This window comes from Poecile atricapillus, chromosome 23, assembly GCF_030490865.1.
Source record: "Poecile atricapillus isolate bPoeAtr1 chromosome 23, bPoeAtr1.hap1, whole genome shotgun sequence".
NCBI classification, from domain to species: domain Eukaryota; kingdom Metazoa; phylum Chordata; class Aves; order Passeriformes; family Paridae; genus Poecile; species Poecile atricapillus.
In genome coordinates this window covers 3846085-3873842 of record NC_081271.1, presented here as the reverse complement: position 1 = coordinate 3873842, position 27758 = coordinate 3846085, and the positions used below count along the sequence as shown (strand labels likewise).

Below are 27758 nucleotides of genomic sequence, written 5' to 3'. Positions count from 1 at the left end.
CCAGGGGGGGAAGGGGGCAGGAAAAAAGGAGGGTGGGGACGGTTTGGCGGGCTTTCTTCAGCTTCAGAGAAGGACACGTTGGGGCGCAGAACTGTTGCAGTGGAGAGAAGGGAATCTCGCCATCACCCAGACGGAGCTGCTGCTGCTTCTCCTTCTTCCCTCTTTGTTGGTGGCCTCGCACCCCCTGTCCTGCCGGGACGTGTGGCAGTGCCAGGCACCGCCGCGGAGTTGCTGATACATCTCAGCCACCAGCCCAAGATCTCAGCTCATCCCTGCTGTTCCAGCCGACTGTTTCCTCGGAGCCCTGCAGGAGCACCGGGACTGCCCGCCCGAGTGGGTTTGTGAAACAGTCTCTCCTCCATCCAATCTCAGCCGAGAAAGCTGTCACGGGGCCCCTGGTTCTGTTTTCTTCCTAATGCTGTAGTTATTGTTGTTTGTTTACCTGGTTATACTAGTAAAGAACTGTTATTCCTATCCCCAGATCTCTGCCTGAAAGCCCCTTGATTTCAGAATTATAATAATTCGGAGGGAGGGGGTCTACATTCTTTCATTCCAAGGGAGGCTCCTGCTCTCCCCAGCAGACACCTGTCTTCTAGAACCGAGACAAACACATGCAGCGAAATGCTTGAACTAACTTTGCTAACTGCAAAGATTTATTTCACGGTCGTTATTAAATAAATTAATCTCTGAGTGTGATGGCCATTGCACTCTGCTGGGGGCACTCGATGGTACACATGGATTCAGTGAAAGGCTTTGCAGGCTGAGAGGAGGCTGCGGGAGGCCGGTGGGGTGGGTACAGGTGTTGGAAGTCAGCGGGTGCAAAGGCCGGGTACGGGTGTTGGAACCGTCAGCGGGTGCGGGAGGCCGGTGCGTGCCCCGAGCGGCTCCCGGCGGCAGGCGCCAAACGGAGCCCGCACCGCGCCCCGCGGCCCTACCGGCACCAGCACCCGCCGCCGTTCGGCTCGGGGCGGCTCCCGCACAGCCCCGCGCCTGCGCCCCGCCCGCGCCGCAGCCGGCGCCTCAGCCGGAGCCCCAGCCGGAGCCGCCCAGGGCGGACGGGGCGGGCCCGGGCCGGGAGGCGGTGGCTCCGCGCGGCCGAGGCGGCCGAGCCGCGCGTGCCCAGCCCGGCGGGCGCAGCGCAGGCGCCGGGGCCGCCGGCAGTGGCGGCCATGGAGCGGAAAGGTGAGCGCGGCGCGGCCTCTATCGCTCCGCGGGGCCCCCGCAGGGCCCGCCGCCGTTCACGCCTCTCTCTCCTTCTCTCCTGCAGTGCTGGCGCTGCAGGCCCGGAAGAAGCGGACCAAAGCCAAGAAGGACAAGGCCCAGAGGAAGTAAGTGCGGCCGCGTCTCTCTTCAGGCGGCATCTCCCGCCGGCACCGCCGCCTCTTTGTTCCCCCCGGCCCTCCCCGCGGGGAAGGGGCTGCCGGGCCTGGCGGCCCGGAGGGCGCTTGGGTCAGAGGGAGGTGCAAGCGCCCGGGGCTGGGCAGGTTTTTAACTGGAGTTAACCGATCGCACGTTTCGGGCACAAGCAGCGGTGGAGCCGGCGCAGCGCGTGGCCCGGGGCGGCCGTTTTGCCGCCCAGCTCTGGCCGGCTCTCCTCGCCAGGTCCAGTCGCGGCTCCTTGGGCTGGACGGGGAATGGGAGGCTCTGCCTTCCCTGCTGCTCCCCGAAACCCAGCCATGGAGTTGCGGCGGTGCTTGGGGATGGAGCTCCGGGTGGTGGTCTGCCCTTGCCGGCTCCCCTTGGCCGCGGGCCGTACCCCGGAGGGAGTTGTCAAAATCCCCTCTGTGCGGTCCCCGGCGCACTTCAGCAACTACCGGCTTTAGGAACCAGCCTCTCTCAACTCTCTTCCCCCTCTTGACTCTCTTCCACCCTGAGATTTTTTATTTTTTTTTTGCCTTAAATATTGCCGAAAGAATGCCGTGGTGTGTTGTTTACTTCGTTTTCTAACCTTGATGCTCTCGTGTGGCTTCTCTCCTACCGCAGGAATGTCACGAGTCTTTTTGTGTGGGGAACTTTTGGAGGCAGATATAAAAATTGGAAGAACTCCAGTAAATACTAAACAATGGCTTTCAGCAGGCTGTGCACTAAGGGCATGTGCTGCTCATGGATTCCTTTCTACAGAAAGGTGATGTAAATCCTAGAGCTGGTTCTGTATACTCCATAAAATGCTCCTTATTTCTGTAAAATCTCTGGTGACTCAGGATGTTTTTTACTTGAAGGTGCCTAGGAACCAAAGGTAGTTAGTAAAGCTTTGGGAGTGGGAGTTGGAGGGTTTTTCCTTTAGGCCTAGAGTAATGCTTTCTCAGTCGCTTCCTCACACACATCACAGGGATTTAAAATATTTTTTTCTTGTTGCCTCCAGCCAAGAGTCAGTGGTTTTGAGATGGGGCTTTTGAAGACTGAGGAGCCTTAACCAAAGTATTTGGGAGACATGCATTATGGTTCCATGCTATTCCATACGTGTTCCTGGTATTTCTTGAAGGTAGCACTAGGACAATTTTTGAAATGCTCTCCTCCTCTAATTTCTGTATGAATATACTATCTATTTCTATACACGTTACTTTTCTTTTTCTTTCTCTAGCTGCAGACCAGCAATACTGACTCTGCCAACAGAGTCCACAGTGCAGCTGGGAAGGCTAATTTCTGTGTAGACTTTGAGGTTGCTGAATAATAACTTTCAGAACTTGCATGTTAAGAGGCTTTTTATGAATTTTTTTTAACCACATATTGAGGACAGGTTAAATGCAATGCTGGTTAGCTCTTGATTTTGCCACTAACCTTGATTTGAGTGCAGAGCCATGCTATTTGTCAAATGCTGTGTTTATGTTCTTACACTTAATGCTTCAGCTCTTTTCTCTGGTGCCATAAGTTTACTGGATTGTATCTCAAAAATTAAGGAAACTTGCATGTGCTTCATGCTGTGCAACTAAATGAACTCAGTGTCAGCCTCTAACTTTAGGCACAGTTCCGCAACATTTATTCTATTTAAATACAAAGCTGCTCTAGTTAAACCTTCTAAAATAGGCTTAACTGGGTTGTTTCATGATTTTCCATAAAATCTATACTTGAATCCACATGTAATGTGCTTTTAATATCTGATGTTCCATGATAGCTTAGATCACACATGCAATTTTTTTCTGTAATTTTTTCTTTACATTTGCAGTAAAAAGCATGAAACAATGATTTTAAAAGGTTGAGTTTAGTATTTTGAATTATATAAAAATGCAGAGAATGTTCTGAAGGGATTTAAACCAATTCAAAATATCTTTAATATTAAAAATGAACTACACCTGCTTTAAGTTTACCTTTAAATCCAGTATCATTGAAAACAGAACAAAAATGCCACTTGGAAAGGTTAAAAGAAACTGGAAAGTTACTTATTTTTTTCACATCCAGTAGTTAATATTGCTGTGTGTTTGGCTCAGATGAGACCAGTCTAAACTGATGATTTACAGAAACACCTTGTAAATACTAATTGTGGTTCTGGGTATAAGCTTTTTTAATTATGGTTCTGTTTATAAACTTATTTTGTAGGAAATTAATATAAATTTTTGTAGGAATGTCAATCATGTTCTTAATTTCCTGCAAATTCAGGATGATCATATTTCTTTCACTCCTTCCCATCTTAAAAATTTCATTTTCTATCAATGAAGTTGAGAATGTATTTATCCTAACACTCTTCAGTAGAAAGAGAGCAGGCAGAGCTTCTTGGAATTCTGAAGGTGAGATGCCTGTAATTTCTCAATCCTATAAAACTACCCCAAATCTTTTGGTAATTTGGAAGATCCATTAAGCCAGCTGTCTCAAATGTTTGCTCAGGAAGCTGCTACTTGCCAGGCCTGCTTGTTGGTTCCATTTCTGCCACCTGGGAGAATGTCCTGGCTGTGTACCTTTTTTCAGATCCTATTTCTATGAGAACTGAGGAGCAGGGCAGGGACAGCTGAGTGCCCTGGAGGGACAAAATGCAAGCTCAGAGCCAGGGAGATCCTGTGTTCTAATGTTGACTGTTATGAGTTGGTTTGTGGCCTTGAGTGAAGCATTTATTTCAATTTCTTAATTTCACTTGCTTTCCATCAAAAAGGCAAGAAATTTGAATTAAAATTGCTTTAATCTATTTTTAGAAAATGAGAGGCCTTTTCCTTACTGTTAAGAATGTCAGGAGACCCACACGTCAGAAGCAGTTGCTAACAAAAGTTTAGTAGGTAGGTTCCTGCAGTTTGTGTTGCTGCCCAAAGGTAGCTTTTCCAAAAGCAGTCTGGGGAAGAATGTGATGTATTCATTTTACCATTTCTTGGGGTGTGGGCATCTTGGGTGCTAACAGTCAGTGAAATCCCGAAGGCACTCAAAAAACCTGTTTTTAAAAATGAGCCCATGGGCTTGCAAGCTTTTTTTCCTACCAGAGCTTTAGTAACTTCAGCTGTAAACTCTTCAGACCTGGTGAGGTGCATTCAGGTAGTTGGTTTTGCCCAATTCTTCATTTTTGGCCAGACTTTTACGATTTTTTGAATCAGTTACTGTGTCTTTGGAGTTCATCATGGGTGGACAGATGTGTTGGATGTAATAGTTGCCCTGATCCTTTGGAGGCTGGGGGAAATGGACAGTGCTTTCCTGGGAACACTTTTACTGGTTTTCCTTGTATTCTATGGAATTGCAAACGTAATTCTCTGTGTTCTGGTGTTTCATGAGCTGCCCTGGATGGGGATGTGCCAACAGTTCAGCCTTTTATCCCTGCTCTGTGCTCTGCAGGTGTCCCTGCACAGGTGTGCTGGGACTTTGTAATGCCTTGGTGCAGCAGGGTGGCCTCTGTTTAGGAAGCAGAGCAGGCTAACAGGAGATCTTCAGCTGGATTTTTCTGAAGACCCCAGGTGCTGGTTGGATGGGAATATTGCTTGATTAGCTCTTGTTCAGAAGTGATGCTGAAGCATGGCTTCTGTCTGCTTGCATCTGAAAGAGAGTCATATTCATAGAATCACAAAGGTTGGAAAAGCCCTCCAAGATCATCAAGTCCAACCTGTCACCACTCCCTACCTTGTCAACCAGACCAGGACACTGAGTGCCACATCCAGGTGTTTCTTGAACATCTCCTGGGATGGTGACTCCACCACCTCCCTGGGCAGCCCATTCCAATGTTTAACAACCCTTTTCATGGAGAAATTCCTCTTGAGAATTCTTTCTTCATTTCATACTCTGTAAGACTGCACTATGTGAATAAAAGCCTAATACACAAGGAAAATCTGGTATTTACTTCAGAACTGTGCTTCTGTTTGAAAATATCAATTTGAGCTAAAATGCAAATACAGTTGTATTTTACTGATCTCTCAGGCAATTTGTAATGGAATTGGGCACTTGTTACTGTTAGATCATAACTGGTAATAAAATACTGGGGGTTTTTTCTGTCTGTGTTTTATGTTGCAAGGCCTCAGAAGTGCAAACTGTTTTCTTTGTCCTAGGAGAAAATTACTCCTTTAGTTACTTCCAAGATCAAGCCAGAATTTAAAAACTAGTCTGAAACACCCATCCAGATTCAAAGCAGAAAAAACAGAAGCAGAGAAGAGACTGAAGAAAAATTTTTCTATTACAGCTCATTTCTCTGAAATGAAAAATATAAGTGTGTTACATAGAATGAGGCTACAGGTCTGTATAATGTGTAGGTGATAGGTATTTTAGTGGCAGGCCCTAACGATAATACTGTTTCATCAAATTCAGCATCTTCCATATTTTAGGAAAAGTTGGCATATTCATGTATAAAACCACTAATTCTGTGTAAGGGGTGTTGAACTCATTGTGCTTCAAAGCAGAACATTTTATTACTGTAAGCATGAATACCTACAAAAGCAGTGGCAGCCATAAAGTATGTGGCTTGTTCTGGAAAATGTGCATAATCTGAATTTCTTTCTGCTAATTCTGCCTGCCCTGGTGACTTTGTTTCTTACAGTCTTTGCTGAGTGGGAGATATTTTTCACAGGACTTTCAATAGATCCTCTGTCTCCCTCTACTCCTGCAAGGAAGCAGTGGCAAAGCCAAGTTAGTAGTCTTGCTTTCTCCCCATTTCTTCCCAAATGCCTGCAATATTCATTATTTTCAAGAAGCTGTTGTATCATTACCTGAAAATTTCTGGCAAGACTCTTGATGTGCAGTAAAGCCTCACTTCATCCTCCTCTCTAAAATTGCTATGAAGAGAGACACAGTTGGTAGTTTTTCCATCTGTGTAGTCTGGGGAGCAGAAAATTCTTAGTTTCCAGTTTGGTTTTGTATTGTATCAGTTTTGTCTTTGAGGAACCTTAGAGTTCTGATAGCTCTCTCAGGTTCTTCCTCAATTTATTCAAAGCTTTGCCTGGGATCAGGATTCTGGATTATGTTTTCCTCACTTATCTTTCGTAAGTATTCTGAACTTAAGTTTGAGTCAGAATGCATTGCCCTCATAATTTTTTCATTCAGATACAGAAGTGATTATCAGACCATGACAGGACGCAACTGAAATCTGCTGGTTTCCATGGAAGTCCCTCAGTTTGTGATAGCTGGAATAGAAGATAGTTCTACAAACAGCTTGTTAAGGGCTTGTGTGGGGGAGTGAGGATGGGAAGGAAGAAACTTGATTGCCTGTTATTTGTGTTTTAATACCTTTCTCATGTGAAAGCCAGTACTTATCTTCAAACTGAGCTCCCACAGATCTGCTAATCAAAAGTATGTCTTGGTGCCTGTGAGTGCTGTTATTTAAAAACTAAATGTTTGATCATCTCCAGTCTTCTGAATTCTTGACAGTGGTATTCTTGTAGCTCTGGGATGAGCACACGATAGCAGCAAGTATTGTGGATCTGCCCTACTGGCAGAAAACACCAGTTATGTATTCAGAAAAATAGGAATACAACAGTGAATGAGTTGCAGTAATGACAAAATAACATTGATTGTACATTCATAAGTCCCCCACCATCGATAATTTAGAATTTCCCCCCAAACAGCTGGAATTTCTCAAGCAAAAAGGCTGGCTGCATACAAGCAGGGAAGCGCTTTCATCATTTCAGACCTGAGTTTATCCCGAAAGTTGTGTGTAGTCAGTTATCATATTCATTGAGCATGAGGTTTGCCAGCAGATCTGTGTGTGAGTGCTCATTCTCACTAGATATGCCTTAACATGATCTGGAAATTACAGGCACACTAAGAAATAGTAATGAGATGCAGCCTGCAAGCATTCTTCCTCAAAGAGACATTGTCTCCACACACAGATGTGGAAGTAGGAGAGGGATTTTAAATCCTGGCTTTTCACCATATGGAAGCTCCATATGGAGCTTCTTAAATGAAAAGACAGAAACCTTAAGTGAGATCTTGCTGTATTTGGTGTAGAACCCAGCAAATCATTGGCTGGATGGTTAAGGTGGAAAGAAGTCATGGGGTGTGTTTGCAATGCCTTTATCTGGTGCCTACAGTAGGAGCTGGGTTCGTCATTCCTCTTGTGTTCACTGAATTGAGTTCTGCTTGGGGGCGTTTCATGTGTGTAATTTGAGCTCACCAATAAGGGGTGACACTGCATATAAAGACTGTTGTAGGCGACTTAAAATTAGGAAAGCATTTCCCTTCAGTTTCCTGCAGATGGGCGTCATCTTAGCAAATATCAAGGGAGAGGCAGACAGAGAGAGTAGTAAGGAGAGTATCTTTTTTTTATTAGTATGTATTTAAAGATGATGGGTGTGACAAAAGTGATTTGGTCTAAATGTTGTTTTCCTTGCTTGAGGGTGGAAGGAGTCTGCTTTTGTATCTATTCAAGGCAAGTAGTTAGGTAGCATGGACAGTATTTCTGCTGTTTCAGGGACAAGGAAGAATCTTCTCTGTTCAAAACAGAGTTTTGAAGTTACTCCTAATGTTCTTGAATAGGAGAACCAAACACCTTATTTCAAGTGGTTTGTTTTTGGGTTTGTTTTTTTTTATTGTAAGTTATTGAAGCAGAGAGAACATGTCCAGAGTTTGATGGTGAAGTTGAGTGTGGAGACTTGGCTGGAGTGTGTCTGGTAATTTATAGAGGGCACCCTTCCTTCTCTGCAAACCTGTTAGAACCCACATAGTGTGGATGAGATTTCTTAATCATTTTTTACCTTACTTTTAGTGTGTGGACCAGATAAGTGGCTCCACTGAAAACTGGCAAGAGAATTCCACGGTGTTTTTCCAAATTGCTGTAACACTTTCTGTAAGGAACAAGTGAGTGATTCGAATCTTAGCTCCTGCAAACAACTCTTCACCATTCCTACTGTGCATTGCAGGGGTTGGGTGATATCTTCAGTGAACATGGAGCGAAATCTTGTCTACAGTGGAAATTTTGGAATGTTTTTAGCTCCTTTTCTAATATGAAGAGGTTTGGCACTGCTAAACTATTAAAAGCATATTCAGACTTCTGTGAGCTTTTAAGGTGAAAATATTTTAGACATAAAACTGGATTAAGACAATTCTTTCAGCCTCTTGTTTTAAAAGAGCAGGGGCAGCTTCAGTGTGTCTTTCACTAATAAAGTCCCCCCCCAGGAGAGAAATCTCTGAATTGTTACTTGCTGTGTCACATTGTTGCTGACTTGTTTCCCCTATCACTTACATAAACCAGCAGCATAAACAGGCACAGGAAATGACTGGGAATTGCACATTGTTGGAAGATAAGTACCTGCTGCTGTGAAAAATATTCAGTTCAACTTTGTAAAGAAGATTTGACTCCTCCTGCTTGTTTTGTCATTTTAAGCATAAAGGATAAGTTTTTCTTATAACTCTGGAAGGGGAGGTGTGGAATTACTTCAGAAAATTCGTTTTTCCTTTGAACGCCTTTTCCATGCTGTGTGATTGTGCTGGAATTCCTCTATCAAAAGGGTTGCTCTGTTGATAATTACCATGATCCTTGTCTTCATCCCAGCTTTGAATCCACTGGGCTACTGAATAGGCAAATAAAACCGGCTGGTTCAGGAAGATGAAACAAAGTATCTGTCTGAATTTCTAATTTCATTAGAGGGAAGAAGAGACATGTAGACATCAAGAGGAGGGGATGAATCTTTATGCTCACCCCCCTGACATGACTGAATTTGCAGAAAGATCAGCTGAGAGCAAACCCCAGCCTTGCTGCACGGCCCTTCACCTGCAATGCAGTGCTGGGCAGCTGCAGCTGGGTGCTGGAGGCAAATCCCTCTTCTCCTTCACTCTTGCACAAAGCTTTGCTGCATTTGAGGAGAACCAGCCCCTCTGCCTGCTGCTGATGTCCCCCTCCTTCCCCAGCACTGTGGTGTCGGATTTTTGATGGCTTTTTCAAAAACTATTGGGCTGTCTTTGGGAATATCTTTATCCATGGGAGGCCGTGCTTCTTGCAGGTAGGTTCCCCTCTCTAATTTTGTCTTGTGAATTTGCAGTTCTTCAGGGAATAAGGACTTTTTTGAGGGTCTCTCTAGATGTGGATTCACACTAATTACGTAGAAGACTTAGCATTTTGCTTTAGCTTTGCTATTCCATGTTGTTTTTCTTAAGTAAAATATTGTTATGTAGTTGTAGAGAGACCCTGCAGATCCAGTTCATTCTGATGATTAATTAGCACAATGAGAGAGCAAAAGGAAAAGGTGATCATGGTGTTCTTCTGTAGATCAGAGGTGGCTATAAGAAGTACCCTAGAACACTTTTTTTTAATGTGCAAACAATCATTTAGTATAGGATTTTTACATACTTTATCTGTATTTTGCAATTTTGACAACAGCTGTTTCAGCTGTCATCTCTAAATACTGGATATAGATTTTTCTGATACCTTTTAGAGTACTGTCTTTGTGAGCAAAGCAGACATATAAGACTTGTGCTGTCGTATATAATTTTTTCTTAGGTATTAATACATATTCTGCCCTGATTAATTCTCTCTTAATCTCTGTCTTCAGCTGACATGGTCATTGCAGGGGAAGAACAGGGTGGTTGGTGTGTAATAACATCAAACAAATTTCACAGGAGGGCAAAGGAATAGATTTTGGAGGTGATTTCATAAAGGAAATAGCACTGTAGAGATGTATGTGACCTGAATTTGGCTTTCTTACATGAGCTGGTATCATAGACGTTAATGTGGAAGTGAAATGCTTTTGAATCCCCATGAAAGACTCAGCTGCAGACTCCAGGGTGTGTCATGTATGAGACTGCCAGCAGCAGGATTCGTCAGCCCTTTAGGAGGGACTCAGAAAGCTTCCAGGAGAACGGGCTTTAGTGCTTCCAGTAACTTCTTAATGCATGGGATTGCTGTTATTGAGAAGCTCTGGAACTGCAGAATGGCGTGTTGTGTCTGTCTGCATCACTGCCGCTTAAGGGGAATTTTCTTTTGAGTCCTTTTTAATCCCTTACATCCTGTGCAGTTAAAAAAGTTAAAATCCTGAAACAACACTGAGGAGAATTAGTCTTTACTACTCACGCTATGTGTGAGATTCCTGGCTTAAAATCTTTCTGTCCAGTTCCTGTTCTCTTTACCCCATCTAAAAGGTTTATTGTCTATGAACATCTAATCTTCTCTTCAACCATCCTGTCTATGGCCAATTCTTGCCTTTGCTGCCTTCTCTTAATTTGGGGATAATGTGTGACTTTATTTGCATCTCAGTTGTCCCCAAAGGAATGCAGCAATTTTAAAGAAGCTTTTTGACCTCTAAGACTTTCTGCATCCCCTCCTGCAGGTTTCCTTCTTCCTACCCCTGACTTATAATTCAGTGACTAAAAAGTCTAAATACTAAATATCCAGGTCTGGATCAAGCTGCAGGGTTGTTAGCAAAAGTCTTGTTAGCTTGGCAGTCTTTGGTTTATGGTTTGAGACCACAAAGCTGCTCCTGAATTTAAAAAATCAGCAGGACTTACTGACAACAGACTGGAAGTAAATGTCTGGTGATGGGGTTGTGCCTGGAAAGACCTTTGTAGCTCTTCCTTGCTTAAATGAACTTGAGCTGTGGATTTTTAAGTAGCTGCAAATTTAGTCATCATCAGATTGGAACGCAAGATTTCTCCCCTTTTTATGATGTTTAAGATGGTTGTAGTTTGAATGTGTTAGCAGTGCGTTTAATGTGTGCAGTCTCAGCAGAGTGCACGTGTAGTAGGTCAGTGCTGAACATTTATTCTATTCCAGATGAAAATACTGCATCTTTCCTGTGGATTAAGATGAGTTAGTATGGCATGATAGGATGTGCAGGACTCCAGCTCAGGACTAAGTTGTAAAAACTGCATCTGAGGGTCTGCCTATGTTTTTGGCATAGCCACTGGGTGGGCAGTTCATTCTTGCAGGAAAATGAGCTGAATTTGAAAGAGGGTGCTGGAAGGCACAGGTGTTATCTGCTACTTCCCTGCAACAATAGTTTCAATACAAGAAACTTCAGCTAATTCAGAACTCTGTAAAGAATGTTATCCTGTGCTTGTATGTCACTGTGGTAATGAAGTTTACTGCCCACTTCTTTGGGCAGCTCCAGCTTTTTTTAGTCTCTCATGCTTCTGGGGAAAGAAAACTTAATGTTGATATCTTGCAGTACTTTGCCCTTCAACTCTGCCAAAGCAAATGGTCTGTAGGCATTGTTTTCATTATAAATGTTTGCTTTGAACAGAAAGGTCTTGAATCTTTGTAGGCATTTAATTGTTCCTGTAATGCTTTGTAAAGTAAATAAATTACCTGATTTTTGTATTAGCCTTTCATGAGCTGTTTGACTGTGATCAGTGTGATGCCATGAAGGAGCTGAGATATGGGAGATGTTTTATTTGGAGAGCACAGGCTGAGTGCCTGAGAGCACAGAGATGGCCTTTGCTGACATGGCCTTCACAAGCAAGAGTTCAGAGTAGCATGTCTGGTGGAAAGTTAAACACATAAAATGAACACTTTTATTTATGAATGTGGGAGTGAAAAACCTTCACCACCTTAGTGCCTCATTCCAATCCCTCTGCAATCACAAGCTCTCTGGAGAGTTCATTGAACATCTGCTCTGTGTCCTCCCACTCTGCGTAGTTCAGACAACTGTAATAAACTTTTGATCTTGAGTGAAGAGATGAACTAAAAATGCAATCTGCCCCTTGAAAGCAGGAGAAATAAATGTCAAGGTTAGGGGCTTTAGTGTTCTAAAGTGTTAGAAGCAGAAGGACTGTTAAGTATGAGGACTGTTAAGTATGTTAAGTTCATTTGACCTTGAACATGAAAGGAACAAAGGGCCACAAGTTGTAAAACACTGATTAACTATTTTTTTTCAAAAAGAGTATAAAAACTAGCTGATGTGCAGTGTGTTCTGGGTGTGAGACTTGTGGTGTGCTCTGGGTGTGTGAGATACATGTGGTGTGTTGTGGGTGTGAGACATGCAGTGTGTTCTGAGTGTGACATGTGGTGTGTTGCGTGTGTAAGATGTGTGGTGTGTGTGTGTAAGACACATGCTGTGTGTTCTGGGTGTGAGACGTGTGTTCTGTGTGTGAGATGTGCAGTGTGTTCTGGGTGTGTAAGACGTTCAGTTGTTCTGGGTGTGTAAGACACGTGCGGTGTGTTCTGGGTGTGTGAGACGCGTGCAGTGTGCTCTGGGTGTGTAAGACGTGCAGTGTGATCTCTTTCAGACCTGACACCCAGCACCGGGGCCCTGCTGCTCATTCCGAGAATGATCTTCCAGAGCAGGAGGAGGAAATCCTGGGATCAGATGATGATGAGCAAGAGGATCCAAATGATTACTGTAAAGGTGAGCACTTGCCTGTTTAAGATGCAGGATTTTCAGTGCAATCAAGGAATCCCCTCCATTTCTCATTTGCTGTAGAGAATGAAAATAGACTCCCTCTTACATTAAGAGTGTTTTGAAACTTCATGATGATAGCATTTTTCAAGCCAACATGAAATGGAGAAGGTGGTCTCCAAGTTTCCCTGTGTTACCAGTCAAGATTTGAGTTGCAGAGTTCAATGCATAAGTTTAAAGCTGTTAACTTTTCCTCTGTGCTGGAGGGCTTTCAATATTGATATAAGCAAGTAGCCATTCAGTTCTTTTTTGATTTCATTGTAAAAGGAACATTTTCAAATCCTTTTCATTTTTTTTTTTGAAGATCAGATATCCGTTCCTCAGAAAAATTTGTTTCTGCAAATAGCCTTCCCCTGTTTATCTGAGCAGAAATGAAATATAGAGCAAATGAAAACTCGGAATCACAGTTTCTTCTTTCTGTTCTGTTTTCTGCCAGTTCCATCTTTGGCTTTTCATGTTTTTGCTTCTGTAATGGAATCCCCCTGTATGATCAGTAGCTTGAGAGATATGAAGGGTGCAGAGGAAACTTTCCTGTTTTCAGTGGCAGAGTGCCTTTCAGTCAAGAAAACTGAAAGGAAAAGAGTTGGGTTCTTGGGTGCAGTACCTGTGTCACATTCTGGGGTCAGAGCATGCAAAAGCAATGCTGATATTTTGCTGGAAGATTCTGTTACCATCAAGCCTGTATTTTCCAAAGGTCATCAGCCTAGTGTGAGGTGTTTTCACTGAGGAAATATTTTGTAGTGCTGCAGTGATTGTGATGCTTGTTCCCCACACCTGTTCTCTGGTTGTTGTGTTTTTCCAGGGGGTTACCACCTTGTGAAAATAGGCGATCTCTTCAATGGACGTTACCACGTGATTCGGAAGCTTGGATGGGGCCACTTCTCCACCGTGTGGCTGGCTTGGGACATCCAGTAAGCACTCCTGCTCCAGCTGGTGTTCCTGCCAGGAATGCACAAACCTGAGCAGAAAACATCCTCTTACATTTAGATGATAAACCCAAAGCATTAGCTGTCTACATCGTAGCATAGGAGTTTCTTCTGATATTGTGCATGCAAGTGTGTGGGAGGGACTTAACAGGACAAACCATATCTGTGGGAAGAGTTGTGTTCAGTCTATAGTCAATAGTCCTGACCTATCGTTTCGTGTTTTGAGAAATAACTAACACAAATCTTTTGTTAAAAAGACTCAAATACAGTCTTTGAGTGTTTAAACCTTGTTTTTCCATGATGCATGAAATAAATTCTCTTGCATGGAAAAGACTTGGGATAGTCCTGGAGAAGAAGTTCTTTGTATGAGCATTAACAGTTCCTAATTTACTTGCTATGTGTGCACAGAGGAAGGAGATTTGTGGCAATGAAGGTGGTGAAGAGTGCAGAGCACTACACAGAAACAGCGCTGGATGAAATCAAGTTGCTGAAATCGGTGAGTGCCTGAGTTGGGCTCAATTATATTTTGCTCTTTTTTTTCTATTTTGGGGAGTTTACATTCGTCACGTGCTTGATATTTCCAGATCATCAAGAATTTGTGTAGGATGTAAACAGTGCAGTGGATCTGACATCAAAATAACCTCTTTCTCTGCAGGTCCGCAACAGTGATCCAAATGATCCAAGCAAAGAGAGAGTTGTTCAGTTATTAGATGACTTCAAGATTTCAGGAGTGAATGGTTCTCGTATCCTTTTGTGGAATAAAAGCCAAGAATTGCAGAAAGATGGGAGTTGCTTGGGCAGCTGCCCTGCTTTGGCAAGCAATGCTCAGGCATCCCTTTCCCTGCCCAGGAAAACCTGCTGTAGAAGGATCTGCCTCCAAACTGCCTGCTGAGCTCAGATCCAGAGTGATGATTCAGTCTGGTGTCATTTGTGTCAGCACTGCTTGGTTGTGCTTTTAATGTTCTGCCACCAATTTGTGAATCAGGACTGAGTGGCTGTGTCAGAGGTACCTTTGAGGTAGGAGAGCCCATCTATCTCAACCCCTCAATTTTGCAAGCAGCCTGTTTAACAACCTGTTATTTCAGTCAAGCAGGTACAGCATGTTAAAATCAGTAGCTGAAAATAGTGAATGAGCCATCTATAACTTGAAAATAAGCTTGGTTTCTAGTTATGGAAACATCTTACTTTGTAATTTATCAGCATTGTTAGGATGTTTGCAGTGTATTGCTTTGACAGTGGCCTATAGTTCTGGGAACAGCCTTCTCACAGGCAGTGGTTTGTAGCAAGTGGTAATAATGGATCCTCAGAATTGGAAAGTTGGACTTTTGTGCATTGTTTTCACTTCGACATAAGTTAAATTCTATTTCAGTGAGAATTGCTGGGCTGCTTGGGAAAATTGAGCTGTAGATTATAGAGAGTAGGCCCATAATGCATTTTCTCTAGCTTTTTTTCTGAGTAAATGTTGATTTGAGCTTATATTTCTTCCAGTCTTGTGAAATCTGTGCTTTCTGCCAATGTAGATGAAAAGCAGCTTAATAAACTCATGAAAGTTTGGCTTCTAAAACAAAGACACTGTACTGAATATGTCACTGGAGTGACTGTAGCTGTTGAGATCTTAGAGCTAAAAAGCAGATCATATAAATGTAATTGAAAACCAGGTTTGTCAAAAGTTTGTTTTGCTAGTAAAGAGGCAAAGGAGGGCAAAGAAAGTGACTTTATTGTTCTGAAGATTACTTACGAAATGGAAATTTTATTATCTTTTCAGGTAATGCTGGTACAGAGAGATCTGACATCGAGTTTTGCCTGGGGAAGAAGTGTAGGCTGTTCCAAAACATACAGTAAATAATAATGCATATTTGTGCAACTGGCTTCCACTCTAAGCAGGACATTGCTACTGCTGCTGTGGGACCTTTGTTCAGCTCTATCCCTCTGTATTTTATTTTATTTTAGATAATGGCACTGTTGTGTAGGATAGGATGATGCTGTTGAGGAAGGCAACATTTCCAAGCTGTGAGGGTTTTTTAAAATAAAGTGCCCAAATGGTGGGGATTCCCTTTAATCCTTAGTCCTGGGAATTTGGAGCTCCTTGGCTCTGGATGTCTGGGTTTTTCCTTGATTCAGTTCCAGATATCTGTATGGTGTTTGAAGTTCTGGGGCATCATCTCCTGAAGTGGATCATCAAGTCAAATTATCAGGGTCTTCCACTCCCTTGTGTCAAAAAAATTATCAAACAAGTGAGTTCCAGTTCTGACTGATTCTTCCCCTTGACCCAGTTAAAACTCTTGCATTGATCTTTATCAGATCTGAGGAAACAAAAGCTAAAAATCCGTGGTATCTCCTTCATGCAGCAAAATATTCTTGGGTTAGAACTTCCTTTCTGTACTGCAGGCCCCCTCTGCAGTTGTTTTCTGACACTTAAACCATGATGGTTTTTGCATTTAGCCTCTTCTTACCTCAGTCATTCCTCATAAGTGAGGTGTTTTTTTAAAGCTGTCACAGTAGCACGGTGCTTAATGATGGGAAGAGCAAGAGAAGCTGGTTCTTCCTATTGGGTGGCTGCCTAAGAAGAAACACCTTTCTACATGGGAGGTGCAGGGGAGGAGGAAACTGTGATTTTATTGTAGAGTATTAAAATTAGATTTTCACCTGTGGTAAGTTAAGTAATGAGGGTAAATTGAGTATTTTTAAATAGTAGCTAAAATGTGTATGCAAATCTCTTTTTTTGAGGAACTGGGTAGTAACCACTGATCACACCAGCTCTAACCTGGAGTATTCTCAAAACCCTTTCAGGCTCACTGACCATCCTAGGCACTTTTGCATTTTCACTTTGCTCTCAATTAGATTGTCTAATGGTTGACTTCCTCCTCTCTTGCCTTCAGGTTCTTCAGGGTCTCGATTACTTGCATACAAAATGTCGAATCATCCACACAGATATAAAGCCTGAGAACATCCTGCTGTGTGTGAATGACCAGTACATTCGCAGGCTGGCTGCAGAGGCAACAGAGTGGCAGAGATCTGGAGCCCCCCCACCATCTGGCTCTGCAGGTGATTTTTTTTTTTTTTTTTTCTCCTGAAAATTGATGATGTTTCTGCCATATATTCCCAAATCATCACTAAGGAAAACTTCCTGAGTACAGTGGAACAATAATGCAAGTTACCTTTGAAAACCTGGTTGTAAATTGGGAAATTTGTCATAACTTGTGACTCAGATGATGGGGATGGCAGTTTGTGTGAGAAAACAAGAGGGAGGATAAATGCACACTGGAGCTTTTAACAACAGCTAATCTGGCACTGGTAAAGTCAGTCTTATGTAGCACAATGCTGATGCAGTCAATACAGAACTGATGTAAAAATGTGGCAAAATTCTCACATTTCCTTCAAAAGTTTATAACCTTTCATTGCATGATGCTGGAAATGCATTTGATGAGAGTTCAACAAGATGAGTTACCTGTTGTCAGTCTGCAGAAGTCTGAAAAATTGTAAAGAAACAGCTTCCTTGATATGCAAACATCCCTAAAGATCTGAGGGCAAATTCTCTTGTATTCCTCCTCAGAATATCCATCTGTAGATGTGTGTACTTTTCAAAAAACCACTGCAGTGTGTATTGGAAGGCACTGTCAGTCCTAATCTTACAACAACTAACATTGAGCTGAACTGATCACAGCATATCTCAGCTTAAGGAAGCTTCCTGAAGTTTGGTATTTTAATGCGTTGATTTTCATTTTCATTTGGGTATGATGCATAATACATGCAGTAAATGAAGCTACATGACAGGAAGTTTAAGTCTTTGATATCAGTCAAGCAAGTCTCCTGTCTGAAACTTGAATTATGCATTTGCTCCTTTAATGTTTTTATCATTTTTTTTATTGTTGCATTTTTGTAGAGAAATGAGCCTTCAAAATCACATTGCTGATATTACTAAAATGTTATCAAACCACATAGGAAAAATGTACCTTAACATCAGAATGCAGTTGCAGTTTTGGAGTAGAGCCATTCTGATTTACTTATCTTCCTTTCTCTTTCAGTGAGCACTGCACCACAGCCAAAACCAGTAAGTGTAATAGCTTTCATCTGTAAGTATGCATTTACTGATGGTATCTCCTGCATTGTTTCATACTTCAGTCAGCATTAAGAGAAAGCAATCTCATATCAAAAAAAAGTGTGATTTGTGTTTGGCATAGGCATCAGGTTCCAATGCTAATTTGGACTTGTAAATGGTATTAGGTCATTAATCATCAGAATAAGGAGTTCTTGTGGTGGTCTCAAGGTCCATTGGGAAAGTGACTGTTCTCTGGAGTCAGAGATCTCCCTCACTAGGAGAATAATGTAGGTTTTTCAGGTCAGGGCAAAAATGCACGCATAGGAGCCATAGACAAGTGGTTCAAAGCCCAGAATAGCTACTTTTTATCTGAGAGAGGAGCTGTCTCCAGCATTTTCATCACAGACTATTTCCTCAGCTCTAGGATAAATTAAAGCTTGGTGAATTTTAAATTTATTGAAGTATAAAATGTTAAGTCAAATTTCTCTGCTTGCTTCTGTGTAGGCTGACAAAATGTCAAAGAATAAGAAAAAGAAGTTGAAAAAGAAGCAGAAAAGACAGGCTGAGTTGTTGGAGAAGCGAATGCAAGAGATAGAAGAAATGGAGAAGGAAGCAAACCCTGGACAGACACAGCCTGAAGAGGAGGAAGAAGCTCAGACCCCTCTGGAAATGATCATAAAAGTCAGTCCACCAGAGGAAAATGTCAGCACAAAGCCAGGTATGGACCTAAAGCATTTCCAACATGGCATGGACAGTGTTGTCCATTTACTCATGGGTGTGAGGAGGGGAAGTACCTTTAGCAGAGGTGGCTAAAGGTGTTTGCCCACTTTTAGGTGGGTTCTGTCCTCCTGATGAGACTGAAAAATCTCCTGTTACAAACTGAGCTAATGTCTGTGTTCAGTTACATTTAGAGTACTCCCTACCTCTCAGGATGCCCTTGAACATCTTCCAGGTATTTATTAAGTCATATTCTGCTACATTCTCATTTTCCCGTCTTGCAGCACAAGCCTTTGGACAGGAGCAATCAAATCTCATGGAAAGCAGTGTGGAAAAACATGCATCAGAAATCAACTGCAACGGAGTGATCCCAATGACGGACTTGACAGACTCTGTGAATGAAGGGTCTGTACGACTTGAGGACGACCTCCACAATGCCAATGAATGTGGCAATCACCCTCACACACAGAAGACTGAGAACTTGCATGACTGTAATTACAGCCAGCACAACAGTGACTCAGAGAACAGGCCTCAAGAAGCAATGTTGGACTCGTTTGTGCCCTTGGCCCCAGAGGATTCCATGGTGTGCCAGCCCACATCCAACCAAGAGCAGGTGTTCAGTGAGCAGGGGATCAACAATTTTCAGGAAAGCATCAGGACAGAGATCCATTCAGAGGATGAGAATGAGAATAACAGCCCGACAGACAACAAAGGTATAAGAGGAACCTTGTAAGAAAAGGGCCCCTTGATGTGGGAGATTTCTTTACAACACTTCATCATATGAATAGGAACATGCATTTTGTAGGCTGAAGCGATCAGAACCGCCTGTTTGAGAGTTTTCCTGCCAGGAGTAATTAACCTGACAATCATACTCCAAGATGTTTGCTGTTTGTAGGTGCCTGTTGTAGTTGTGCCTCAGTTTTGACTTTGGCGTGCATAAATATTCCTACTTCTTAAAAACACCTTGTTTTCAGTGGAGGAACATTTCCTCCTTTGAATCGGGTGTTGCTTATGTGATTTTCATTAAGCCTTCAGATTGTCACTTGCTGTTAAATTAAGGGATAGGTATGTTCAGTGTGTTCTGACAGTTTGGTTCTTAATATGGAGCAAAGGTAACTTTTCTCTATTACTCAAGATGTGTAAATGTTTTCCCAGAAAATGCAGCCTGAAAGAAAGCTTATACAGTGCAGGGAAAGAAACCCAACTTCTTTAATGCTTTTATTTGAATATGATTTTCTTCAAAGTGGAAAAAATGTCATGTAGGCTTAGGAGAAAATAAGATTAAATAGTGTACAGCAATTTAAAGACATTCCAGCTTGTGTATATGTTAAAAATATAAAGTAGTAAAACTCCATTTTTGCATCTTTGTTTCCATGCCAGGTGATATATATATCTGCTTGGAGAAGGAGGGTAAAACTACCATTTGTACTTACTGAAAAGAAGTATTCTAGCATTTTCTTGCCCAAACACCACTAGGGGAGTTATATGCATGAAAAGTAACAAGAGAAATTTAGATTTTGAAACTTGAACTGCACTTTGCTGGATGCCTCTGCTAGGTTACTGATATCTTTTGCTTCTCACAGCCCTCTCCCAAATTTACAGCTTCAAACTCTATCAAATTTTTAGAAGTACAGCTAGATGTCAATTAGTGACTTAATACTTTTGTTCTCCATTGTGTCATTCAATTTTCCCAATATATCCTTTAACTTCTGTAATTGTGTTGCAGCAGTGAGTGATGGGTATGTCAGAAAGATGCTGTAACGTGGGGGACTCTTCCTTCAAAGATTCAGGAAGGCTTAAGGGGGGGTGTGAGGTTTGTTTTGTTTCTGTCAATGCCCTTATTTCAATGGTGCTTTTTTAAAATATAGACAGGATGTGCAAAAAATGCTGGGAAATAGTCACTGCTGCATATGCTCATTTATCCTTCTGCTTAATTACACCAGTTGGGTTGTAATGATGTTGTTGATAGTGCAGAGTGATGCTCATTTTTATACCCAAGCATCAGGGAGGGAGCAGTTCTGATCCATCAGAAAAACTTCCTGGCTGGGGAGAGGTTGATAGGATTTGGGTTGACAGATGGTGACACTGCCTATGTAGCTTTAATCAGCTGTTGTACACATTGCCTCTAGGAAAATCAGCTGCTGGGAATTTCCTTCTTAATCCTCTTGAGCCCAAGAATGCAGATAAGCTTAAAGTGAAGATAGCTGACCTAGGAAACGCTTGCTGGGTGGTAAGTTTAGTCTTTTCACATTGACTTTTTAAAGCTGCAGATTCAGTCAGTTTGCCAAGATGGAAAATAATCTTTAAAACAGATATTTAGACCTGGCTGTGAAAGCAGTGACAGTTTGAAACTATGACAGGGAAAAAAGAGGGGGAAGCAGGGACACAAAGAAAAGATGCTTCTCTAAACACAAGATTTCAGTCCATGCTTTGGGTGCCTCTCTGGCATTTGATTACTTCTTATAGGGCTGTGAGCCATGTCATGTACAGAATGTAGAAATCTGCTCATGTGAAACTGCTGAAGGAGTTTTTCAGTCTCCAGGAGAGCTTCAAAGTTGCAAACAATTGCTCTGATGGGCTGATTCTGTAGCTTGTCAGACCATTTCAGTGCATTCACAAGCACATGAAAGAGACTCACACAATAAAACTTGCAAGTTTTATTCTTTGATGATTGTGCCATGCTTTCAAATGTTTGAAATTTCAAATAGAAGAAATATATCTTTTTACTTGGCTTCTAAAATGGCAAATTACTTCAGATCTGTTGGGAGAGATGAGTCTCAACTCAGAATTTCAGTCAGGCTTGCAGTGCCTTGTAATTTCTGACATTGGTGTTGCTTATCAACTTTAAGCTGGACCACAGCCTGTCTGCCAGGACTGGGCAGGAGGTACTACAGAGTCTTCCTTTATTCTGTTTTTGTGGCTTGCTTTCCTCTAAATTGCTGGACTGTTTCACTTGAGGAGGAGTATCTCATGTAGAGCATGTAAACACTTACAGGAATATAAGGAAATAGTTAATGAGGCTGTAACATGCAGCTGAAATGTAATGGTAATGAGCTTTGATCTACTCTGGCCTTCCAGGTTGTTAATTCTCCTCTTCTAAGCAGTCTTGAGCTGTTCAGTAAAACATTTCTTCTCTTTAGCACAAACATTTCACTGAAGACATCCAGACAAGGCAGTACCGGTCCCTGGAGGTGTTGATAGGGTCAGGGTACAACACCCCTGCTGACATCTGGAGCACAGCCTGCATGGTGAGTTCTGCCAGCTGGCGATGTTCCTCCTCTGTACTCTGCCCTCTGAGCTGCTGAGGGACTGGCAAAAGTCCCTTACAAGTGTTCAGTCAACTTCCAGACTTGCTGAATAATAGGTTTCCACACCAGAGTTGTTTTTTTATTTATATTTTCTTCTCCACATGTGGCTTTCTTTTTGAAAGTTTTGTTGTCCAGCATCAGCAGATTTCAAATATGATTGTACTTTGCCACGTGCTTTCTGGAAAAACAGGACAACTAGGCAATTCTGAACACAATGTCTTTTTATATTAAAAAAAAAGCCTTTCTGCTACATCTACCACTATTTCATAAGTATCTTCAGTATAGTTTCTAATTTTAATCATCCTCTGCAGGTTTGGAATAGATGTTTAGTCTGAGTAATGCTGAGATGAGGCTGAAGCTGTTCTTGTAACAGCTGGCAAATATAGAATATGACAATGAAAAAAATCAGTCAAGCCAGTTACTGCATGTGTCTCTACTCTGTGTCTTCTACAAATCAAAGCTTGGGTTTTGTAATTTAAGCTTGGAAAATAGACATTTTTGCTGTCTCGGAAAACAAGCTGGGATTTTGATGAACGTGGTAAAAGAAAATGCAGTAGGGTCATGTTTTCTCTGCAGAGCATGTGGCCAGAATTACACAGTGTGCCTGATTCAACTGCTTGGCATCAGCAGTTCATAAAGAAAACTGAGAATACAGAAGGTCGGGGGTAGTGTTCTGACTACAAGTGAATACATAAGGGTGAATGTGTTACAGAATTTAGGAGTGGTGAGTTGAAATGAGTGCAGATGTTGGTGTTTTCATCTCTACAGACAGATGTTTAGAGATTAACTGTTTGAAAAACATGGGAAAATAGGGGAGAGGGAAGAATACCAAAAAACCTTAAACAAAACAAATAAAAATAACCAACCCCAGAAACTATAGTTTGGACAGGGTGCTATTTTGCAAAACTCTGAAAAGAAAAAACTAAGCATGTGAAATACCTTAACTTTGTGGTTAACTGGTGGTCCTGCACCCAAAATTCATCCCAGGTGTGCCTATGATGTTTTTAATGCAGTTTTTAAAGCGTTGCAAAGTCACTGTACATTTTAGGCTGTAATGGAGTATTTAAGATTATAGCTGTTTACTGTAGTTTTGCAGGTTGTTCTTTCCTACTATTTTGCTTCTGTCCCACAGAGATTTGCAGAGTCAACCTGCAGCACATCTTAAAGTGTTTTGAAGTGATTTAATGTGCTCATTTCTTTTTGTTTAGGCCTTTGAGTTGGCAACAGGGGACTATCTGTTTGAGCCTCACTCTGGGGAGGATTACTCACGAGATGAAGGTCTGTTTGTCTCTTTTTAAAGTGGGACTTAAATGGTTGCCTTTTCAAAATGAGCCTTGTCTTAAAAATCAGCAGTGCAAAAGCTCCTTGCAAAAAGATTATTTATCCAAATCAGCAGCAACTGTGCTCAAGCCTCTGCAGTAAAACACTGGGCAACAAAGTTCATGCTCTTGTTCTGGTGTTTTGCATTCCTCTTGCTGCTGGATTCTCTACCTTGTGTCTCAAACTGGTTGTGCCTTGAATTCTCCTATTTGTTTTCCCCTTGCCCCTTGTTGCACAGTGTAATCTGGTTTCAGGTGGGTCTCCAAGGTAATTTTTAAGGTATAAATGCCTTTATCCTTGTATCCCAGAGCATAAAACTAGCATAAAGAGGCTTTGTGTGGATGAAGCTCATTGTCTTTGTTGTTTTTTTTTTTTATTTTTCACATGCAGATCATATTGCATTGATCATAGAACTTCTGGGGAAAATACCTCGCAAGCTCATTTTGGCAGGAAAATATTCCAAGGAGTTTTTCACCAAAAAAGGTAAAAGGAAACAAAGCAAGTATCACTTTATCCCTTCATCCCTTGCCCCAAATACACAGGAGTGTCTTGCTGGAAATGCCAGTTAGAAATAGATGCCAGCAAAGATGGCATCTTTAAGTCTTTCCTTTGTTTTTTGAAATGCTTTATCAGTGAAACTGCAGCTGAATGTAAGGCATTCTTATCTTACTCCTAAAAGCATCCTACACTCTAGTGCTCAGTATCTTGGTGTAGATCAAATGCAGCAGGTAGAAAAACAGGACATTATATGTTTTGTCAAACTTGATGTGGTTTTATTTAGCTGATTTATGTCACCTAGAGGGTGGAACTCGCTTTTGAAGGCTTTTCTAGACAGCTTGACTCCTTTTCTGGCACCTTAAATAGTGCCTGGCATCATGAGCCATGTTGCTCAGAGCACAGAATATTGTCCTGAAGTCCTCAGTACCCCAGAAATGTATTGAGTCAAAAAATTAGGTTTTGACTCAATTTAATATTTTTTTTTATAAAAACAAGCCCTTCTTTATTAGTAGTGTATTGCTTTCTGAAACAGTGGCCCATGCATTGCATGTATTCCAGAGTCAGTGGCACAGTTCATCTGTCATCTCAAGAAGCATAATTAGTGATTTAATGAAGTTAACATTTGCTGATAGGGGATCTGAAATAGCAGGAGGTAGAAAAAAGAACCCTTTGAGGATGTACATTTCTATAACAGGCTTCTAAAGCAGATAGAAAAGGGAGTTTAATATAATTTACTTCCCCCTTCAGCATGCCCCAGCACTTTGTATTCCCTATGCCCTAGCTATTAGAACAGTCTCTGAGTTCACTCTGTCATGTTTAGCTGTTCAGCCAATTTTATTGAGCTGCTCTGTTCCCACGTCTTCCACTTAACCCATTTTCTTGGGTTTTCAGGTGATCTGAAGCACATCACCAAACTGAAGCCCTGGGGCCTTTTTGAAGTCTTGGTGGAAAAATACGAGTGGTCCCAAGATGAGGCAGCTGCATTCACAGACTTCTTACTCCCCATGCTGGAGCTGATCCCAGAGAAACGAGCTACAGCAGCGGAGTGTCTCAGGCATCCCTGGCTTAACTCCTAGAAGCTTCCAAGCAATGCTACAATGTTATACTCTGGTTTACAGCATAGCCTACACACCCAGCTGCCCTTTCCCAGATCCATTTTTCTCCTTGTTCACTTTCAGTGTGGAGTTCTTCCTTCAAGGCTTCCAAGATTTTAGATAAATCTAACCTGTTCTGCTGAGTTTGTTTGTGTGACTTAATGCGGACTCTCCTCAGCCAGTGGGCATCATCTGTGTTTTTGCCTTGATTGGGCTTCACCAAAGACTAATTTACTGGAATAAGAGATTTTTCCTCAGTCTCCTCACTGTTAGGCACTGTGTGTGACAAATGTGAGCTCACCTGTGCTCGGATATCTCCCTTAGCTAAATTCCAACTCTCATTTCTTCCCGTGAAGATCTCATTGACTCAGGAGTCAATTTTCCCACTGTTGATCCAGTAGCTACTGATGGGGTGAGAAGTTACAGTTGGCATCAAGGTGGTGCAAGATCCTTGTTAGAGCAAAGACCTTGAAATCTTCCATCACTCTCTAGGTGTCAATTGTATTCTTTGCTTTCCAGTCACAAACTTTTATTTAGCTCTAGCTGCTTCTGAAAGAGCTTTTTAAACCTAGGTTTTAGTATCCTTTATTTCTTCCTCCAAAGTGCCCTGTCCATTTATTTTTTCTCCTTCCCTGCACCCTTGATAGTCAGAATAGTTTCTGGACTTGGTGATGTTTTCTACTTCAATGCCTGTGACTAAAAGGTGACAAGCAAAATAAGCAAAAGCTGGAACTGACTCAACGTATAACCCTCAGCAAACAGATGGGTGCACCCTCAGCCTGCAGAGAGAGCTCTGTTGCAGGCAACTCTTAACGTTATAGTGAGCCATAAGTTTTTGGGGTTTTTTATCCCTTACTGGCACTTTTTTGCCTTGCTTGAGGTGGTATTCATGAGAGATTGGCTTTTGCTGATGCAGTCTGCTCTGACTTTTCACTTTTGACCATTCATTTTTTATTCCAAGGGAAGGGCTGCAATGCCTGTTGCACAGCCATGCTGCAGCCCTGGACATTGAAAATCAACACTTGAAGTTCCAGTAAAAATATTTCTTTTAATTTGTTTCAAGTGCAGGCCTTCAGAAATAACTTCCCAGCATGGGACTGCCTTTTATTTTCTGGGCCATTAGCACTAGAAGAGAGCTAGCAGAAATGGAAGAGAACTGACTTTTCCACATAGATACTGGATTAGAAGCTTTTTCTAGAGTTATCCCAAGTAAAAAGTACTCTATGGGGTTTCTATGTAAACTTCTCAGAGGGGGTTTGGACATAATTGGTTAATTTTAATTAAAAATTAAATCACTGTGGCATTTGACAGTTCTATGATGGCTTCTTCTAGACTAGCCCATCCTGTTACAGATTCAGTGCATCCCACTCTAAGCAAGATTTGGCAGCATTGAGACTTCGGAGTCACTTCCTTACTCTGGACCAAACAGGCCTTTGGATTTGTGGTGGCTTGCAGAGGATAGAAGTTGCTGGAGACCATGCAGATTATCCAAGACAATTTCCATTGCCAAAGCTGCCAAGACCACTGTTAAGTGTCTGTGTGTGTGTGTTTGGGAACTGTGGTTCTTGAGGATCATTTACTCACAAACCAGGTCATCCACTTGAAGAGTTTCTCAAGTTCAGAGCCTGATTTGGCTTATTTATGCAAATCATGCTGCATGTTCCTTTAGTGGTAGATCAGATTCTCTATGCATATAATAAAGGCAGGTAACATACCAAAAAATGTTTTAAACTGCTGAGTTAACCCTTTCTTTTGGTTTTTGTTTTTTTTCCTTTCACCTGGCATTTTCCAGTTGTGGGTCACTTCTGTATCTGTTACAGGAGGGCTGGAGACAGTACTGGGTTCCAACTGACTGGGAAGGTACATTGGCAGGGCAAACAACTTCTGTGGTCTTGAAAGCTCACCCAGTCCTGCCTATTCGAGACTGGCTGATGAAGGAACATTTCCCAGAAGGAGTCTGCACTCTTTGAGTGTTGAGGGCTCTTGCCCATCCTTCCTTCCCTTTCCTCTGCCAGCCCTCACTGGGGGAGGGTTTTTTACCATGATAGCCAAGGCTAGAGCCAGCTTGTGAGCTGAAGACCTGCAGAAGGAGCTGTCATGATTCAGTCTTGTACCGTCTGCTCGTTCACTTGGGGTTTGTTCCATTTCCAAATTGCCGCAAAGTGCTCACACTAAAGGATTTGTACTTGCTGTGTCAGACTAAAACCTGAAGGAAAATACATTTTTATTCTTTCTACTTGGGTGCTTTGTCTTTTTTTGTTTTGTTTTCCTTTGTGAAAGTCCTACAATAAACAGATTATTTAATAACTGAGCCCTAGTCTTCATACATTCCCCTTGTAATTCTGTTCTGAGTCAGGGGCTCAGGGATGGAATTTGCTTCATTAGTGGACACTCAGTTTTGATTTCCAGAATGAGGCAGGTGAAGATTTTGTTGCTAGTGTTGTGATCTATTTTAAAAAAGGGGAGAAGAATAAAAAATAGAACAAGTCTGCTGGATTTTTCTATTCTAAAATACATTTTTCTTCAAGTCTGTTATATCTCTGCTGTCTTATCTAGCCGAGAGTATCAATGAAACCTTCCCAAACACTTTATTTTAGAGGGAAGCATAAAACAGGAAGGTACATGTTAGAACTGAACTGAATTGAGTGCTGCAGGAACCAGCACTCTACAGCAAGTAGAGATGAAAATTATAATAGAGGCTGATTTTGGGGTTCTGACCAGGTAAGAGCTGCTTTGTCTTCTGCAGAAATGGACTGTGCCAAGGGCTGCCGTGGGGGGGTGTTGGATGAGATGGGAGATGAGGCTAAATAAGATTAATTGGGTGGTGCAGGGAGTAGATGCTGACTGGCATCATCTGCTGTGCTTTGCAGGTGCTGTCCCAGGCCTGCTGCAGCCCAACACGTTGGTTTCTGGTTTTGCTGTTTGGGTTTGTTGTTTTTTTTTTTTGGGGGGGGGGGGGGAGGGGGGAGTTTGGTTGGTTGGTTTTTTGGGGTTTTTTTTTTTTTTTCAGAAAAGTGCCCTTTTCCAGAAGTTGTGTTTGGTTATTGTTGCTCAGAGCAGGAAACTGGTTCATGGTTCAGCTGGGAATTGGCCTGTCATGGTATTTTTCCAGTAAAAGGGTGACATAGGATACG

At 42.1% G+C, this 27758-nt stretch overlaps 1 protein-coding gene across 2 annotated transcripts; it reads left to right on the top strand.

The window, feature by feature from the left end:
- The first annotated feature begins 1049 nt into the window (after positions 1-1049).
- On the top strand, positions 1050-26935 carry SRPK1 (SRSF protein kinase 1). 2 transcript variants are annotated; one of them, XM_058855897.1, is made up of 17 exons: positions 1135-1182; positions 1268-1328; positions 1984-2125; positions 12553-12671; positions 13525-13633; positions 14057-14144; positions 14304-14391; positions 15776-15882; positions 16528-16693; positions 17674-17699; positions 18192-18405; positions 18689-19117; positions 20534-20634; positions 21545-21652; positions 22921-22990; positions 23423-23515; positions 24422-26935. In XM_058855897.1, the coding sequence occupies exons 3-17, from the start codon at positions 1986-1988 to the stop codon at positions 24604-24606; spliced, it is 2043 nt and encodes a 680-aa protein (XP_058711880.1). In that variant the 5' UTR covers positions 1135-1182; positions 1268-1328; positions 1984-1985; the 3' UTR covers positions 24607-26935. The 2 variants fall into 2 exon arrangements, with proteins under 2 accessions (XP_058711881.1, XP_058711880.1); XM_058855898.1 differs by lacking the exon at positions 1984-2125 and having other exon boundaries at positions 1050-1182.
- The last annotated feature ends 823 nt before the right edge of the window (positions 26936-27758 follow it).